Below are 18,163 nucleotides of genomic sequence, written 5' to 3'. Positions count from 1 at the left end.
TTCTGACCTTGTACCGTGCTTGTGTTTTACAGGGTACGCTCCAGCAATTTGTAGATAACTTTTTCCACAGTGTCCTTAACTCCAATCAAGTGGTACCGCCAGCTGTGAAATATTTCTTTGACTTTTTGGACGAACAAGCTGAAAAATATGACATTAAAGATGAAGATACTGTTCACATATGGAAAACAAACAGGTTTGTCTATCATCTTAGACCAGTATGATTGCAGAGTGTTGAACTGAACAGAGGTAGTGATTTAAACCATTTAACAGAATAAATTTGTTGATCCATAGAAAAAGAGCCATATATCCTCTAGTACTGTAGATTAATGCTTAGATCCTTCCTTGGTTTGGGTACGTGTTGAGATATGTACCCACCCTCGTTGAGATCCCTGCACCTGAGAAGCCACAATATGTTTTATCGCCACATAAGACCAATGCAATGCAGACTGATCATATCCTTTTTCTATGTCGCAGAAACTAGGAACTCCCCCATCTGCCAAAGACCATACCATCTAAGCCCTTATTTTAATCTGCAATTGCCATGATGCTGCACATGTGACCCAGCTAGGGATGTTGTCCCGCACACATGTAAATGGTGATTGCACCACACATGTGGGGTATTTTCACGAATGTCAGAGCAAGAACAATAATTCCAACACCAGAACCTCTTGTTTTACTTTAAGCTAGTAACCTGTAAGAGCTTTTAAAATGTTGACTATAGAGATTTATAGTTACTGTCATTTGTCGCCATTCCACAGGCATGTCATACACAAATTTAAAGCATATGTTAAGCAAAGTAAACAGATGCCTAACATCATCTTTTTTTTTATATTTTTCAAAAACGTGTTTATGTGCACTAAAATTCATTAAAGTGTATTTTTTTTTTCTTAAACATTTGGGTTTTAAAATAACTGCCAGTTAATCTATTTACATTTCACATTTATTGAATGTATGTGTTTCAATTGCTGCAGAGTCTGTTGCATCAATAACAACGGATGAGATGTATTGCTTTTCCTTTCTTCATACAGCTTATCGTTAAGGTTTTGGGTTAACATACTGAAGAACCCTCACTTCATCTTTGATGTACACGTCCACCAAGTAGTAGATGCATCCTTGTCAGTCATTGCACAGACCTTCATGGATGCATGCAGCAGGACGGAGCACAAGCTGAGCAGAGTAAGTGATTGAGCTGTTCAGTTTGATGTCTGGTTTTCTTCCCTCGTTTAGGAGAAGGGCAATAGATATGCCATATATAGGATATGTGTAGAGCTAGTCGTCTGCCAACAAGCATTAAGCTTGTTACAGTCATTGCTGGCAGCACCATGTATTGTATGATATGGATGACAGTCTGCTTTACGCTTGTCCTAATCATGCATACTTCTGCCAGTCACCAGTAAAAGGTTAGGCTTAACAGCTTGGTAGAAATTAGATACATCATTATCTACAAAATGACTTTAATTAAGAAATGTATTCATCATAAATTAACATTTAAACATTGTCATACCTTAAAATATATTTAAAAAAAATGTATATGCAGTGTTCAAGATACTTTCTCATAATGAACAGTAAAATGAACCATTTTAATGAGGTTATTATCTTAAACTCTCACATATACACAGGGAAGTCGCTGGCCTCAGGTGTTACACAGATGAAACTAATTTTCCTACATATGTTGTACCTGTTTATCTGAGTCTCATCTTCTCTACATCCATTCAAAGTGCAGAATTTATACAGCATGTCTGAGCTTCCAGAGGCAGGAAGCAAGGAGCTGAATTTACATTTTAGTGAGGAGGTCTCATAGCTGATTGGAGGGAGGGGATCCACCCCCCTTAACACAGGAACAAAGCTGAGGCTGTCGATCACAGGCTGTGTTCTTGCGATCCCTCCCCTGTCACTTTTTTTTTTCCTTGGTGTCAGCAAAACTTATATAACAAAGAGTGATAGCAGCACTATGGAAAGACCATGCAACACAATATTAGTGCCAAAGATACGCTAACATAAACCATTCCAATATATTGACATAGTCCAATGTAGTGCTCCAAATCCTCTTGGTGATCTGGATGATAATATAGTGCTTCAATAAGAAAACGCTGCACACAAAGTTAACATGCCATAGACCCCCTCTTAGTAAAATACTCAGCAGAGGCTTTCAACCCTAGAAAAATCATTGGTTAATAAACACTTGTGAACCTCGGGACACTACCACTCCTATGCCAAACCGGGACCAAAATTCTCCACACCAGAGTTGACAGTATCTGTGCATCTCAGATATATGAATATGGAAGAATTGTAGAACACCTCTTATTGTTCATATATTCCCACTCGCATGTTCTTCTTGCTTAATCTGGCACCCAGTGTATTCAGTGTTATATTGTATAGAACTGCTACTGTTCTGATACCTGGAACCAGCACGCTTTACTGTGCCCAGCTTCCTGAAGATGTATTTTCTAGGGCGAAACACGTAGGGCTGGGTCTTTGCACACAGTCACTTCTGGTGACGCATATTTGAATAGCTATGGCGCTGGTAACGCTTTTTTGTTTTGTCAGGAGAACTTGTCATGAGTGACTCGTGAAGATACCAGAGTAAAGCAGCGGTAAACAGAAATACCACTTACTGCTCTGGATTGAGACACACACGCTATGGAGGGATATGCTTGGTTCCTATTTAATGTCTCCCGTTTACAACCAAAGCCCAGGCAAATATTATTAGGAGAAATCTCCCTAGCTGGGCAAAAGTCGGCCGTAGAATGCAGATAGTTTTAAAGTCCGTAATGATCCTGCGCAAGAAGTGTGTATAAATAACAAATATAGATCATAAAGTGATAAGTGATTATAAGGCAAAACGGAATATGTCACTGCTATTAGTCCTAAATATTAGGGAAAATATGCACCATCACATAAATCCGGATGAATAAGTTCTCTTAAAATAATAAACCACAAAAGGAGCACTGAAATTGGTTCCCGCAAGCAGAAGAGAATACTCAGTAAAATCCCAATCTGGGTTCTCGGAACTCTCACCTCCACTCCTTTGTCATAATCGCATCACATTAAGATAACTCTCCTGCTTGTCTTATTCTCCAAGACCAGGGGGTCTTCCACTCCCGTACTTTTACAACTCAGTGGTGTAGGCACATGTGTTATACCACCAGGGGGCCATCCATCCCTGCAGCAGATGTACTAAACGCCAGGTCACCACCTCTGCAATATTATGCCACTCATTAAGAGAGAGAAAAGGGGGGAAAAGAAGCCTCCAATGGTGTAGTATTTTAAAACAAACTGCTCAATTTATTAATTAAAATCGATTAGACTCTCACATTGAATAATATCACAGCTCAAAAGAAAAATGCCTGTCATGTTCAGGACACCTCCCTGGCGTCTTCCGCCAGTCTTGCGTCACTTCCGATATTGCGCTTTGGCCACTCCCTACGCGTGGGAGTTTAATCGATTTTAATTAATAAATTGAGCAGTTTGTTTTTAAATACTACACCATTGGAGGCTTCTTTTCCCCCCTTTTTGCTCTTAATGAGTGGCATAATATTGTGGAGGTGGTGACCTGGCGTTTAGTACATCTGCTGCAGGGATGGATGGCCCCCTGGTGGTATAACACATGTGCCCACACCACTGAGCTGTAAAAGTACGGGAGTGGAAGACCCCCTGGTGGTGGAGAATAAGAAAAGCAGGAGAGTTATTTTAATGTGATGCGATTATGACAAAGGAGTGGAGGTGAGAGTTCTGAGAACCCAGATTGGGATTTTACTGAGTATTCTCTTCTGCTTGCGGGAACCAATTTCAGTGCTCCTTTTGTGGTTTATTATTTTAAGAGAACTTATTCATCCTGATTCATGTGATGGTGCGTATTCTCCCTAATATTTAGGACTAATAGCAGTGACATATTCCGTTTTGCCTTATAATCACTTATCACTTTATGATCTATATTTATTATTTATACACACTTCTTGCACAGGATCATTATGGACTTTATTTGATTTAGTATTATGTGAATACTAATAGACCCTGCTGCATTTCTAAAGCACTTTAGTTGCAGTTTGCACGTGTATATTTATTTCAATTTTATTGTCTGGGATATTTAATCCAGTTCAGAGCACGTTTATGTTTTTTTATATATACCGGCACTTAGAATACTATTTATTATCTATGACACATTTTGACACTTATTGTATACCATTTATTGAACACGTAGGACAACCGGATTCATTTAGTAGCGTGAAGGCTATTTATATTATTTACACAGATAGAAGTTTTAACCCTTTCTACTTCAGCTAAAACATTTCCTTTTTAAAATTTGGATACATTTCAGAGACAAGAAGATAGGGAGCATTCTTACATTTTTTTAATTTTTAATATTTGTTAACAAGTCTGACTGATCTGCAGTGTCAGAGTTCAGGAATCCAGGCAATCATGACTCCTTATTTGAATGTTTCTCCACTGATTAGATAAATATGCATGTATATATTCAGGTGAATACAGGAATGTGCCTAGTTTATGAATGTCTGCTTATCACTATCCTTAAATAGTAGCTATAGTAAAAACTTTTTTTTTTTTGTCTTCTAGACCTAATAGGGATGGGTTAAACCTCTGACAGGTTTTGATTGCAACCTTTGGGTAAAATGCCTCCTAATTTCTTGTGTGGTCAGCAGAGCAGGTAGTAAGGAGAATCTGTCCGACGGGCACTAAACAAACAATTCTAGCACTTATTTTAGTAGCATGTGAAAGAGTTGGGTAGTTTTTTATTGGTATCTGTGTTCTTTGGGTGACTGTCCTCACTTCCTGATAGCAGGTGAGGGGAATTCTCCACAGCAAAAAAGCAAGACAGAGGTTATAACCCTTCACCACTCTGTGTAGAAATGATGGTGTGTTAGTATAATTATGTCTCATCTGTTTTTATTTTAGGAGTCACCCAGCAACAAATTACTTTACGCAAAAGAGATCTCCACATACAAGAAAATGGTGGAAGAGTAAGTTACTAAATAATAATCTGGGCTGTGCATCCTGTATTGCTTCTCTCATTTAGTTTGAAACAATTCAGTTTAGAATAAAATTCTGTGGATTTATAAAAACTAGAGCTTTAAGCAGACCATAGAATATGCAATCTTCTTTCCTTCTATCTCTGGACCACAGTCAGGGTTGATGGGTGGGGGGATGTCTCCCACCGTGCTATTGTATTCTACCAGTGGGCGGTTCAGGGAGCCTTCCCAGCTAGCAGAATACAATGGTTACTGCTGGCGGCTATAGCTGCTGGCAGTAACTGTATTTATTAGCATTTGACAGGCTGGTTGTACCCAAGTTGATCAATGGATCAAGTTTGGTACAATCAGTCTGCCCATACATGGATCAAATTTTATATATCGTTTTTTCTGCGCTTGCCCAAACCAATGTGCAGGTGATGTGAAAAAAACAAATTGGTTAAACAAATTAGTTGGAAAAAAGTGAATAAAGTTATAAATGCCACTGTCACCTGGAAAATGTAATACTCATTTAAAACAGATGTGTACATATACAAGGGATTGCACAAATATTCTTAACCATAATGAGTGACCATGGTGAAAAAAATGTATTAATATAAAATAAATGAACTGATCATTGAGTATAATGAAAAATGTATAAAAATATTGCTATTAGTGGAGCATTTAAATATAAATATTATCATGTGCACTGGTGAAGATAAAAAATCCACACAAATATTAGGATTGATGTATCAAAGGACTGTCCAAAATGAAAAAAAATAGCAAAAAATTAATTTAAATTACTTGGGCAGCCACCTCTTCATTTGTCAAGATTGTTTCAATGTTTCAGATCCAGATAGACAAAGTTAAAGTAGCCAAATGGCCTCTTATCACATACGAAGGACCCCAAATTATAAGGGTCAAACTCGCCAAGGATTAACACTGTACTGCAACAGATATTCCTCCAAGTCACTCTGGAACGATAGACTGGCCACAGATCCACAATAGGAACACTGAGATGGGATGTTTCCATTCCTTCAATCGTGACTATCAGCTGTGATACTCCACCTGACAGATTCAAATGGGATGGCCGCTCTCGTCTGTCTCAAGTGATAGGCAGTGGGATAGTTTTAAAAAACAATTTCCCTTCCCTCCAGGGTTCCTCCATAATAGTTTTACCAATGGTAGATTAAAAGAAAAGAAGAGGCGCTTCATAGTGCAGTAAATCGTAACATTTATTTCTCATAGATTTCTTGTGCACAGCAAAGACATATACAAGGTACACTGCTTCAGGACTATCAGACTGTCAGCTGTGTGTGTGGAGACGTCACGGGGTACTTTCCAACCGGAGCGTTTCCCTGTAACGGGCATCTTCACCCGTTCACATGATAATATTTATATTTAAATGCTTCACTAACGAATGGCAATCTTTTTATAAATTTTTCATTATACACACTCATTAATGATCAGTTCATTTATTTTATATTAATACTTTTTTTTCACCATGGTCACTCATTATGGTTGATATTTGCGCAATCTCTTGTATATGTACACATGGATCAAACTTTGGTTGGTCCCTGCTGAACGGGCCGAATTTCGATCCATGTATGACCACTGGGTAACAGTGGAACTGTTGCAACTAATCAGTTGTATATGATGAGCCAAGTTGCTTGGTGCATGTAGCATGAAATGGCTGTACATTCCTATGTTCAGTCCCTTGGGCCACATCTCAAGACATTTAGGAGGGTTAATTATGTTTTGCTCTGTTTACTTTGAACTTGCTGACATTGTTAGGTGTTGCAGAATGGAGAGTGGCAAGGAAGACAGTTGCTTTTAAAGAATCATTGAATGCAGTGTTCACATATATTAATAGACTTTTTGTCTTTTTTTTCTTTTTCAGCTATTATAAAGGAATCCGTCAGATGGTACAAGTCAGTGACCAGGACATGAACACACACTTAGCAGAAATTTCAAGGGTATGGTTCAGTAAAACCTAAATAATTAGATTACTCATCATTTGCAAGAAACATGCTTTGTTCTGTGCAGTTCTGCAAGTTATATTTGACTCAATTACTTTGTTTTGTTTAAGGTCTCTTGTACATGAGTGACTGAGCCTAGGCATAGTCAATTCCAGTGTATTTCTCCCACCACAAAAGCTCAGGTGCTGCATACAGCCAGAAAGCTAAAAATGGGGAGAGGCGCCTCTAAGTGTAGGATTAAAAGCAATTCATTTTAAAAAGATCCAGTGGGCAACACATGTATATAGAAATAAACAGGCACATCTGTATATAGAGGATCCCAAGGGATGTCATAAGTGGGGAGTCAAATTGCTCCTCTCCTTCCTCCGAAGGCACTGAGATCTCCGCTGGTCACCGCTATGATGGAAACCAGCTGTACTTATAGAAGAGGCCCTAAACAAGCTGTTTTTGGAATGTTGTAACCTTGCAACATAATCCAATACAGCATACAGGATTTTTTCGCAACTTGATTATTGCATTTTATTTAGTTTGCTTTATGTGTGCAGTAACAGCTTTTTATTTTGTTTTTCAATCTGCAGGCACATACAGAATCACTAAACACGCTCGTAGCACTACATCAGCTGTATCAGTATACAAAGAAATATTATGATGAGGTAAGTGACTGTTGAGCAGACTTGATACATAAATCAATATTGGTATAATCAGCGCTAAACCAGCTGATGAAAAAGATTACAATTTAAAATTTAAATGAAAAGGCATGCATCTGCATGCTGATACATGAAGGTGCAACCATGTGAATGGATTGAAGTTCTGGCGGATAAACCCCTAAAGTTTGTCTCTAAAGTCTCTAAATGGAGGCTGTAAAGGGAGCGAGGCTGCTTCAGGTGCAGGCTGGGGAACCCGATCACTGTGAGCAAGAGGAGGAGAGAGAAGCACCAAGCCAATCCTTTAACCACTTGCCACCCAGGCCAATTCTGACATTTCTCTCCTACATGTAAAAATCATCATTTTTTTTGCTAGAAAATTACATAGAACCCCTAAACATTATACATTATTTTTTTTTAGCAAAGATTGGTACTTAAAGATCCCCATAGGCGACGCTTGAAATTTTTTTACTGGTTACATGTTTTGAGGTGCAGAGGAGGTCTAGGGACAAAAGTGCTCTCACTCCAACGTTCGCATCGATACCTCGCATGTATGGTTTGAACAACGTTTTCCTGTGTGGGCGGGACTTATGCATGCATTCGCTTCCGCGTGCGCACACACAGGGACAGGGGCGCTTGAAAAAAAATTTTTGATCACTTTTATTCCTATTACAAGGAATGTAAACATCCCTTGTAATAGGAATATGACATGACATGAGTGGCGCAGTTTTTTGATTGCAGAGACCGGGTTTGACATCATAACATCGCGCCCGACCTCTGGTGATCATAGGCACTCCGGCAACCATCTGGTCCGTCGGAAATCTCTATGATCAACATCAGGCGCATCCTCTGTCCGACTCACTGATCATAGCGATGATTCGGTAGAAGCACGGGGGGAGGAGTCCCCTCTCGCCTGCCGTAAGAACGATCAAGCGGCGGAACAGCCGCTACGATTGTTCTTATGGTGTAGGGAATCGCCGGCTGAAAATGGCAGTATCTGAATGATGTCTGTAGCTACAAGCATAATTCAGATATACCCGCTCAAAATCCGTCACGTCATATGACGGTGGGGCAGGAGTGAGGCTCTTAAACAGCATAGGAATTTATTCAGTATATAGGCATAAAACGACACTAAAATCTTGTGTGAATAATATTGGAGCACTTGCAGAGTGCTAGAGCCGGGAGGGAGCTTCCACGCGCAGTGTCACAGGGGACTCGATGTGTGCGTATTATTCAGCTGAACTCTACCTAAAATTTTTATTTGTTACAGTGGGGAGAGATGGAACTCTGTCAGGTTTTTATTGCAATCTACTCACCAATGTGTAGATATCCCTTAACATTCTGCTTTGGTTGCCATGTGAAATAGGAAGTGAGGTCAAATGGCACACTCTCAAGTGACATTTTCATGTCTCACTGCTACATCCTAGAATAGCTGGGTGCTCAAAATCCTGCAGTAATGCACTCCATTGACCTAATATTATTGCGCTGTGCATAATGATACCAAGTCATGCAAAACAATAAATGTGTCAATATATAGACAATAAGTATTCAATATTTTTCTTCAGAAAATTATGATCACAAAAAAGTAAACAGTGAAGACAATAGAGTCCATATAAAGTAAATTGTCCATAAACACATAAATTGAATGTGAAAACCAATTAATGTCCATCATATCCTTTAAATCAATTATACGTGATCAGTGAACCCACCACCGCTATTCAGAGCCTCTTACCCAGATGGTTAGACCCAAAATTATAGGTGGTCTAACAAAGCGTGAAACTGCATAGCTCTTGCCTCATGGATCTGTTTGTGTATGGAACACATGCGGTATCCCAATGTTATACTCCACTCCTCCTTCCTGCTCCGTATACAAGCTCGGCCAGAAAAGATAAAGATTTATTAAAATTTGACTAAAAAAAACACTACTTAACCACTTGAAGTCCAGGCCTTTTCTTTAACTTTTTGTTTAAATCTGTATTTTTTGCTAGAAAATTACTTTAAACCCCCAAACATATTATACTGCAATGTTTATCCTCATGACATGTCACAGGAAGCACCTTCAAGGCTAACAGAGGACAGAATTAGAAATAGACTTGAAAAGCGTAACAATAATAATTCACCGGGACTAGATAGCTTGCACCTGAGGGTCTTTAAGGAACCATTGTTCCTAAGTTTTATGAAAAGTCTACTGACTGGATAGGTAACAGCTGATTGGAGAAAAGGCAATGTAGCACCAATATTTAAAAAAGGGCCAAGATACATCACTCGGAAATTACAGACCAGTTAACCTAACATCAATTGTATGCAAGCTCTTGGAGGGGATGATAAGGGACTATATTCAAGATTTTTATTAATGACAACGATCTCATTAGCAGTAATTGGTATGGATTCATGAAGAATCGTTCTTGCCAAACCAATCTATTAACCTTCTATGAGGTGAGCTGCCATCTAGATAAAGGGAGGCCTGTAGACATGGTGTATCTGGATTTTGCAAAAGCATTTGACACAGTTCCCCATAAATGTTTACTGTACAAAGTAAGGTCCGTTGGCATGGACCATAGGGTGAGCACATGGATTGAAAACTGGCTACAGGTCTACACTGCCCCCTATTCCCACCAGGCTGTGATAACCCCGGTCAGTTTGCGTGGTGGACGGATCATGGTTTTGTAGATGTCCATTCCTTGCTCACCCCGACTAAAATTATCCCTTTTGCAGCCCTTCGGTCATCCCATGATATTCCCCTCAGGGAATTTTATACCTACCTCCAACTTAAGCACTTCCTTCACCAATTGATTGGACCCAGTCTGCTCCCTACACACTGTCTCCTTTTGAGAGCCTTTGTAGATCTTGGCCCCATGCCTCAGGGTTGATCTCCCTCATTTATACAGCTATTTTATAATCTACGAAACCGCCGCTCCGGCCCTATCACCTTCAATGGAAGGCTGAACTGGGCAAACAGCTTGACCCGGAGGACTGGCAAGCTATGACCAAGGCGCTGCCTACATGCTCCAGAAACGTTCTCTTTCTGGAGAATGCGTATAAGGTGTTCTATAGGTGGTATTACACCCCGGCGAGGCTGGCGACATTATCCCGTCTTGCTCCCCCCTATGTTTTCGCGGATGCTCGCAGGAGGGCACCATGGCTCACATCTGGTGGACCTGCCCCAGGGTGACTAGATTATGGGTCAGAATATATGCTCTACTTCGTACACTCTTTCATGCGGATATTAGGAGAGACCCTTTTGAGGCCCTCCTGTGGAAACCAATTGCAGAGCTCCTGCGTCCGGAACGTCAGCTAGCTGCACATTAATTTACTGCAACCAAAATCACCATAGCAAGGGCCTGGAAGACTCCGGTTCTTAGCTATGAGGCAGTTAAGAACTGTATGAATGATATTATGGTGAACCAAAAACTGACGCCGATGGCATCAGATACCCATGCTAAATTTCTTCGGGTCTGGCAGCCCTGGGTGGCTTATACCCGCCCATCCAGATTTGATCCGGTACTCCTCTCCCTTTGATCGTTGGATGTCCCCCCGCTCCAGGGACCCCCCCTTCTTCCCCCCCTCTTCCTCTCCCCCCCTTACCCCATTTATTTTCTTTTTCTCCCACTTTTCTCTCTTTTCTATACTTCTATCGCTATCTCTTTTCTCCTTTTTTTATTTTTTATTTATTTATTTATTTTTTTTGCATCTGTCTCACAGCGCACTCAGGCTGCCCAGTGGCATCTCTGACCAGTAGCGGGGGTTTTTTTTATTCCCTTTTTGAAAGCAGCCCAAATTCATCTGCTCGCTGTGTAAGAGTTTTGTTTGACTTTCTATCTGTTATGTGGTTTTCCGACATTGGTACCCCATCGAGCAAATGAACTCTGTCCGCCCCTATGCCCCATTAGCTTTGCTCTATGGTGTGCGGCTGCGTGTTGCGGCCAGCCTTGGATGCTTCTACATGTCTATTATGGCCTGGACACGAGTCCAACATTGTTATGTCTATATGTAACTCTTCACAGGTCTTTAAAATGTTTTTGGCAGATCTATGTTATCTCTGTATTGTCTCACTGATGTGAATTTTTCAATAAACCTTTTGTAAAAGAAAACTGGCTACAGGGCCGAGTTCAGAGGGTAGTGATAAATGGGGAGTACGGAATGGTCCAGGGTGGAACGTGGGGTTCTGTTCTGGGACCAATCATATTTAATTTAATCATAAACAAATTATTTCATAGAAATTACTCTTTCTTTGATTTTCTAGATTATAAACGCACTTGAAGAGGATCCATCAGCACAGCGCATGCAGTTAGCAATCCGGCTACAACAGATCGCAGCCGCACTAGAAAATAAAGTCACCGACTTATGATTGGGAATATTCAGACAAGCAAAAAAGATGTTGACAGTTTTTCTTCCTAAGGAATAGAGTGTTATATTTTTAAAATGTCATTTTTGCATTTTTTAATTAGACCTTTTTTGTCTTGCACAACATACAGAGGAAAAATGTTTTTAATGTAAATTATGCCTCAAATGAAACCTGTGTTATATGTGGGGAGGGACATTTTATATAGCTAATGTAATTATACAATGCTGTCAACAACGTTGGCGTTTTAAAATTCATTATGCAAACATAACTAAATTTGTAGCGTCATTTCAAGTAAAGCAATATTTGGAATAAGCAATCATTTCACTGCATTAGGATATTGCGTCCCCTAGGTGTCCCCATGCTTTCTGTTTCAGTAACTGGACAAGTCCTGTGAACGTCTCATAGACCTTTTCATTGTCCACAAAGTGCCACAAGGGATATTGCAGTGCACGGCATTGCTGCCCAGCTTTTAATGAGTTCTGAAAAGCTGCCAATGGATGTGAAACTAAAGGAAGCACAAATGAATCCACTTTTTTTATTATTGTTCTGAAAATTATTTTATAGAAATATACATTCTAATGTGCCTTACATGTATCAGTTAATAAGAGACTGAAGAATACATGATTTTGTTAAAAAAAAAGAATATAGATTTATTTATCACTGATTTTTTTTTTTTTTTTTCATTTTTTTTTTTTTTTTTCTTGTGACCAAATGTAATTATTTGTGTGTCAATGAAGTACAAGTTGACATGATTATGTAAAGATTTAATATGTTTATCTTGTATTAAAATGTTACAGAATGTTTCATCTGATTCTGGTAGCATAGTCAAACAAAAGCACCTTTAATATTGTATTTGTACATTAGGAATGTATACTGCAATATGTGGTCTTAGACCACAGCCAACATCCGATTGTACACATCAGTACTCCAATAAAGAGCCTCACATCTCATAATCTTAATGGAACAAGTTATGCTCTGTGCCTCTGAAATCAGTTGCTCTAAACCACATATGTCAAATACATGTCCATATCATGTGGCCCTCACACCTTCCCTGCAGCGACCCCCCCCCCCCCCCAATCCTGTCTCCGCAGAGGACAGAACTTCTGCAGATCCTGTGCGTCTCCTTGCAGCCACAGCCCTCCCTTGTCTCAACATTCAGCCGACTTTGGCAGCTGACTCCAGCCCTCCTCTGGTCCTCCTCCATACTCTGCACTTTCTGCTTCCCAGCTCTGTCCCAGCTTCTTTCCTGCAGAAGCACAAGGTAAGGGGGTGCATTGTGATGTAAGGGAGGGCAGGGGGCTCTTGACTGCTTATGCGGCCCGCGATGAGAGTTTGACAGTTCTACTCTAATCTAAACCTGCTCAAAAAAGAAAATCCTAAAGAAAATAAACACAGCTCTGGACAGTATTAGCTGTATACCCTGCCAGTCCATGGAACATGAAGGTTCTAAGTCACAGCTGTTAAATATAGAGACCTGGGCTAGCTCCAGCCATATTTACTTTTTTATTTTTTTCGGTGCCAGAGCTGTAACTTAAGTTTTATGAAAAGCAGGCATACCATATAAAGAAATGCCTGATCAGAAAATGTAATAGTACATATACTGAAGAATAAGCATAGCAGGGAACTTTCCAAGGTTGGTGGGGTGAGAGGTGGTACGTAAAAAAAGGGAAAATAGCCAGAAGTGGTTTAAAAGCAAGGCGACCAAATACAGTAAATATTTCGAATTAAACCTCTGCTAAAGACAGGGATTTTAGTTTACATACATTGCAATAGATGGTATAAGCTGGCCAACTGCATCCAATAATCCCTCTCTGATCAGACCCTACTCTACAAAGTTCTTACTTGCTTATAGCATACTTAAATTGATATAGTGCCAATATGGGACCAATGGACACAAATTGTAGGAGAGCTACAGGTTCAAGTCCGGTCAGTGACCTGCACTATGCAAAAGAAATACCTGTGCTCAAATCCAAATGGGTTATATATACTGTATATTACACATGAGGTGCTAAAGGGGTGTGACCCATGTTAATACTAAGCCCTGGTTCACACTGATGTGATGTGGGAAACGCAGCAAATCTTTTGTGTATTCCCTGCACTGTATTGCAATGTGTCCATGTGATCTGCTGCGGGTGTCAATGTTAAGATTAATGACACCCCCGAAACAGCTTGCAAAACAGTGCGATTGCCAGAATCACACCCATGCGATGTGATTCAAGTGCGGGGGAATAAAAGGGTCCTACACCCTTTTGGTGCAAATGCGATGTGGATGTTAACACTTGTGCGGATTCAGTTGCAGAAAAAAGGGACCTGTACCATTTTGATGCATATGCGATTTGAGCCATACAAAATGTACCGCTCAAATCACACCGCACAGACATTCCGCATTCCTGTGCACATCACATGCGGTGTCCCACAATGCACAAGTGTGAACTCAGGCTTAAAATTCTGCATGAACTCTCTGCACACTGCTATACACCCTTTCTAGCAAACTGTGTAAAAACAGAGATTTTTAGTTCACATACATTCCAATACATGTTTAAGCTGGCCAACTACATCAAGGTAATCCCTTGATGTAGTTGGCCAGTCCCTACTCCACTCAAAAGTTGCAAAATGCAATATATTTACTTCATTATAGCATACATCAGTGACTATTGTGACAATGTGTTTCTCTTGAGATCAAAAGTGGTGGCAATGACATGGAGTGGAGTGGAACTTTTGAGTGGTGAAGCAACTGCAGCACAGTACAGTCTCTAGGCTTACATCCATGTGCTACTGGCTACCAGGGCCAGATTTATACCATTTTTTTTTCCCCCTCTTGAGGCCAGCTACCTTAATGCCAAGCGGCGCATATATATGTGGCCCTGTTAAAATGACTTGCCATGCTGAGTGTGCACTCCCTGCATGCTCCCATTAAGGTAGCCGGCATTGAGCGGTAAGCTCCCGATCATGTGATAGCCAATCACAGCTGTCACATGACCTGAATGCAAGCCTCAACTTTTAGAACTCTTAAAAGGCAGAGGCGGTCAGCACAAAGAGGTTAAAGCGAAACTAGAGGTGTTGTTGGAATAGGCTGGCGTTTCACAATCTGCTGTAGCATATCCATTGCCTCTGAACAAATGGTGTTTTTTTGTCCAGTTTCTGACCATAACTTTTAGATGCTGGCAATCACTGATGATATAAGTTCCTATCTACTGTACCATGTTCAGACTCAGACCATCTCTTTAGCATGCCCAAAGTCTCTGACTTTCTCCTATAGCATTCTTGCAGTCTGACCACCTGCTGTAGTATGTCCAGTCTCTACCAATATACTGTAGCATTGCCAGTCTCTGATCACTGTAGTATGTCCAGTACCTGACCACCTGCTGTAGTATGTGCAGTCTCTTACCATCTCCTTTAGCATGCCCCCAACCTCTGACCATATACTGACGTACATCCAGTTTCTATATACCGGTGATGGCGAACCTTGGCACCCAGATGTTTTAGAACTACATTTCCCATGATGCTCCTGCACTGCAGTGTAGTTGAGCATCATGGGAAATGTAGTTCCAAAACATCTGGGGTGCCAAGGTTTGCCATTACTGCTATATATTGATAGAAACTTTCAGATTATCTGCTTTTGCATGCTCAGTCTTTGAACATATAGTGTGGTGTGTCAAATTCTTTGTCCAGTCTCTGACCATCTCCAGTAGCATGTTTACAGTCAGACCATATATTGTGGTAAGTCCAGACTATCTACTGTAGTATGTATAGTTTTTGACCATCTACCTTACTGCGATCTGAACACAGGAAGTCGCTCACTTGGCACAGGCACCATTCATAGATCACTTTGCATTTTCTCAATGAATGCAAAGTGTTCTCTGATTGGACAAGGTGGGGACTACATGCTCTCCATCTTGTCCAGTCAGAGGATGCTTTGCATTCACTGAGAAATTGCAAAGCATTCTCTGAACGGTGCTCGGATGTGAGTGACGATCACAGTAGAAGCGATGTCTACTACAGCTTTTAGAGAGGGATCCCATAGGTGTGGTATAACCAAAATGACCTTGATCCAACCTGGAGCAATGTAACTATGGATAAAATATCCAAAACTGGAATTAATTAACATCTAGGGGCAGGAAAAGTGCTGGTCGCAGTCACCTAGGCATAACTAATAAGTTACCCCTTGTGCAAGGGAGGATTTTTATGTTCCATGGTATTCAGCTTTAAGGGCAAAATGCTCATTCACGTGATCTGAGACCTGTGGTTTTTCTACACCGAATAAATGCAGGTTACTGCTAGGGCACATAGATAACAATGGTTTTCCATGTGCCCCATTCACATCACAATGCTGGTTTGATGTGTGGTGCGGATAAGTGGGTTTCCTCCGGGTACTCCAGTTTACTACCACACTCCAAAGACTTCATATTAAGAATGTAACCTGAAACATGGTCAGAGTCTGCTGACCCCTTACTGGACCCAACGTTTCTTCTACCTGCAGAACCTAATGTAATTTTGAATTGGGTAGAGCAATACACTTCCAGGATCTGTAATGGAAAAGGCTACAATTCCCATCTATGAGTGGATCACAATGGAGCACAAGTGCAGTACTATCAACACACTTCACTGAGAATTCCGCCAGCCCCATAATTATGTCTTTAACCCTTTCTGGACATGGGCAGGACAAATAGCCTGCAGGAGTCTGAGCATTGCACCCATGATCCTCTGATCACAGTTACAATGCTTCAATGCAAAAAAAAAAATTTTTAATTAACCTCTTGCAGCCTGCTTGTATGCATATAAGCAGCCTCTCAGTGGGTGGGCTTTAATGCAGAGAGGCAGTATATATGCGGCCCTATGTATAGACAAAACTGTCTATACATAGTGTTGGAGCTTTCCAATCATGTGGCAGGACATCACAGTGGTCACATGACCCGGATACCCATCTCCTCCCTGTATCTACAAGCTCTTAAAGGGCCAGGAGGCGGCAATGGGAAGGGGTTAATCAATGTGGGTGTGTTTATTTCATTGCAAAAAAGGACCAGCATATCACGGCCATCATTTTATATATGGGCCACAAAATGCAGGTTGCCGTATAGTGCAACCCTGACGAGTATAAGGTCCTTTTAACACTTGTGGTGTTACTATTACTAATACCCCCCACCCGTAAGCTACAAAGGCACAGCTGGGGTTAACACATGCAGCAGCAGCAGCAATTATTTCCCCTGCGGTGTTCAGCATTACTGCCCACTGAACACTACCCATTCAAGAGAATGCGTGTGCAGTTGCAGCATGCTAGTGCTGCATTAGAGAGTTAAAACAAGGTGATCTCTTGCCTCCTCACCACCTGTCAAACGACTCTGAAAAGCAATCTGACCATGGATGACCATTTTCAGGGGGGTGGCAGTCTGTTTGTGTGAATGAGCCATTACAAGAGCAGATGGCATTATGAGTTCCATTTTTTAAATGAGTATAGGTTGGGGGATGCTTTAATCACATACTACTTTCTGAACACGGCTATGGACAGCCTTCCAGTAATGGAAGGGTTTGTTCTAAGTAGACACCAGACATCTCTTCCCAATGGAAATATATTTTACTAGAGATCAAGAAAGGGTTAATGGGCAGCCATTTGGTAGAAGCAGTTACTGCAGCATGTCAGTTATCCAGCGACTGAATCTCTCACATCCAACCACTTGGTGGTCACCTGGATTACAGCTCACTGACACCTCCAATGTGATATCACTGTGCCCTATAGAATCAGAGGACAGCAGTGCCAATACCTACCAACAGGAAAGGGTCCCTGGCAGTGATTGCTACCTAGCGACGGTACAGGACCCCTGGCAGTGATCAAACCTACCTACCAATAGGAAAGGACCACTAGCGGTGATCTACCTACCAACAGTACAGTGACCCTGCCAGTGATCAAACCTAGCTACCTACCAAAAGGACAGGACCCCTAGCAGTGATCTATCTACTGACAGTACAGGGCTCCTGGCAGTGATCGTACCTACTTACAGACTAGGTCTCCTGGCAGTGACTGTATCCACCTACAGAACAGGGCCCCTGGCAGTGATCGTATCTACTTACGGAACAGGGCCTGTGCAGTGATCGTGCCCACTTATAGGTCAGGGCCCTGGCAGTGATCGTACCTACCTAGAGGACAGAGCCCCTGGCAGTGATTGTGCCTATCTAGAGGACAGAGCCCCTGGCAGTAATTGTACCTACCGACAGCACAGGGCCCCTGGCAGTGAT

General features: G+C 41.1%; 1 protein-coding gene across 5 annotated transcripts in view; it reads left to right on the top strand.

Annotated features, from left to right (window-relative positions):
* PLXNB2 (plexin B2) overlaps nt 1-12,891 on the top strand; it is a 342,174-nt gene extending 329,283 nt beyond the window's left edge. For all 5 annotated transcript variants that reach the window (XM_077474007.1, XM_077474008.1, XM_077474006.1 and 2 more), the window contains 6 exons: nt 33-193; nt 1,029-1,176; nt 4,912-4,976; nt 6,865-6,940; nt 7,522-7,596; nt 11,831-12,891. In XM_077474007.1, coding sequence (XP_077330133.1) covers nt 33-193; nt 1,029-1,176; nt 4,912-4,976; nt 6,865-6,940; nt 7,522-7,596; nt 11,831-11,935 — 630 coding nt within the window. In that variant the 3' untranslated portion in view covers nt 11,936-12,891. The remainder of the gene's footprint in view (nt 1-32; nt 194-1,028; nt 1,177-4,911; nt 4,977-6,864; nt 6,941-7,521; nt 7,597-11,830) is intronic.
* Nucleotides 12,892-18,163: the final 5,272 nt, after the last annotated feature.

This window comes from Lithobates pipiens, unplaced genomic scaffold, assembly GCF_037356315.1.
Source record: "Lithobates pipiens isolate NorthernLeopardFrog02 unplaced genomic scaffold, aLitPip1_a1.2 Scaffold_8, whole genome shotgun sequence".
NCBI lineage: Eukaryota > Metazoa > Chordata > Amphibia > Anura > Ranidae > Lithobates > Lithobates pipiens.
This window is presented reverse-complemented; position numbering and strand designations above follow the sequence as displayed.